A 914-nucleotide genomic window follows, 5' to 3' on the forward strand; every position below is an offset into this window, starting at 1 on the left:
CACTGCCCACTCTCATCTTCTCATCCAGTCGCTAGACTGCTGTTGTTGAACCTGCTTTGTAAACTTCATGGAACGGGTACCCCCCAAGGATCTTTTCAAACGCAGGTTCCCAGCGCCACACGTTAGAACTGATAATGGTGGCTTTCCCAGTGAATGGCCACTGTCCAGCTGTGGGTCTAAGGCGGCAGATGTTGCGGTAGATGAAGCTCTAGGAGCTGCAGCCCCATGACACTGTACCACTGGACTGGGAGCCCACGGAGTCCCCCATCACCCCTCTTCCTAGCTACCGTGTGGCCCACGTCTTTGCTATTAGAATGTCAGCCCTTACACTTGTTCCCACAGGGCTGTGAAATCAAAACAGACTACGGCCCTCTGCTGCACACCCTGGCTGAATTCGGCTGGCTTCTGACCAGTGTGCTGCCTACACCCATACTGAGACACGACAGGTAATGCCCGCGGCTCCTCACTTACACGTTTAATCCTAAAATCTGTTCACCTGGGAGATGGGTTAACCGATGTTTATTTGAAGCCTGTGAGGAACACTTCCAGTGTGACTTGGTAGAATTTGGAGTCTAGCTCATCCCACACCTTCATCTGTGATACAAAATTAAAAACCCTTCACCCCTTCACTCTGTGAAGAACTGTCCCTAGCACAGGACAGGCCTCGGGCACCCGGCTGCCTTGATCTTCCTCCTGCCCCAGTGTGTCAGGTTAGCTGTCCCCTACAGCCATGACTTGGTTTGAACAGCTACACTGAAGCCAGAATACCAGTCACTTCCTTTTCTTTCCCCTGGTCACTGACTTCCTTCCGGAAGAAAGTTTGAGTCACCATGTCTTATCAGTTCATTTTTTTCAAAGAGGCCAATGATTCTTTTTTTTTTTTAAATATTTATTTATTTATTTATTATGTATAC

General features: G+C 48.9%; 1 protein-coding gene across 1 annotated transcript in view; it reads left to right on the plus strand.

The window, feature by feature from the left end:
* Positions 1-914, plus strand: part of Rftn2 (raftlin family member 2) — a 41,921-nt gene that overhangs the window by 29,241 nt on the left and 11,766 nt on the right. Inside the window, exon 7 of the mRNA XM_026788835.1 lies at positions 343-446. Coding sequence (XP_026644636.1) covers positions 343-446 — 104 coding nt within the window. The remainder of the gene's footprint in view (positions 1-342; positions 447-914) is intronic.

Source organism: Microtus ochrogaster, unplaced genomic scaffold, assembly GCF_000317375.1.
Source record: "Microtus ochrogaster isolate Prairie Vole_2 unplaced genomic scaffold, MicOch1.0 UNK8, whole genome shotgun sequence".
Lineage (NCBI taxonomy): Eukaryota > Metazoa > Chordata > Mammalia > Rodentia > Cricetidae > Microtus > Microtus ochrogaster.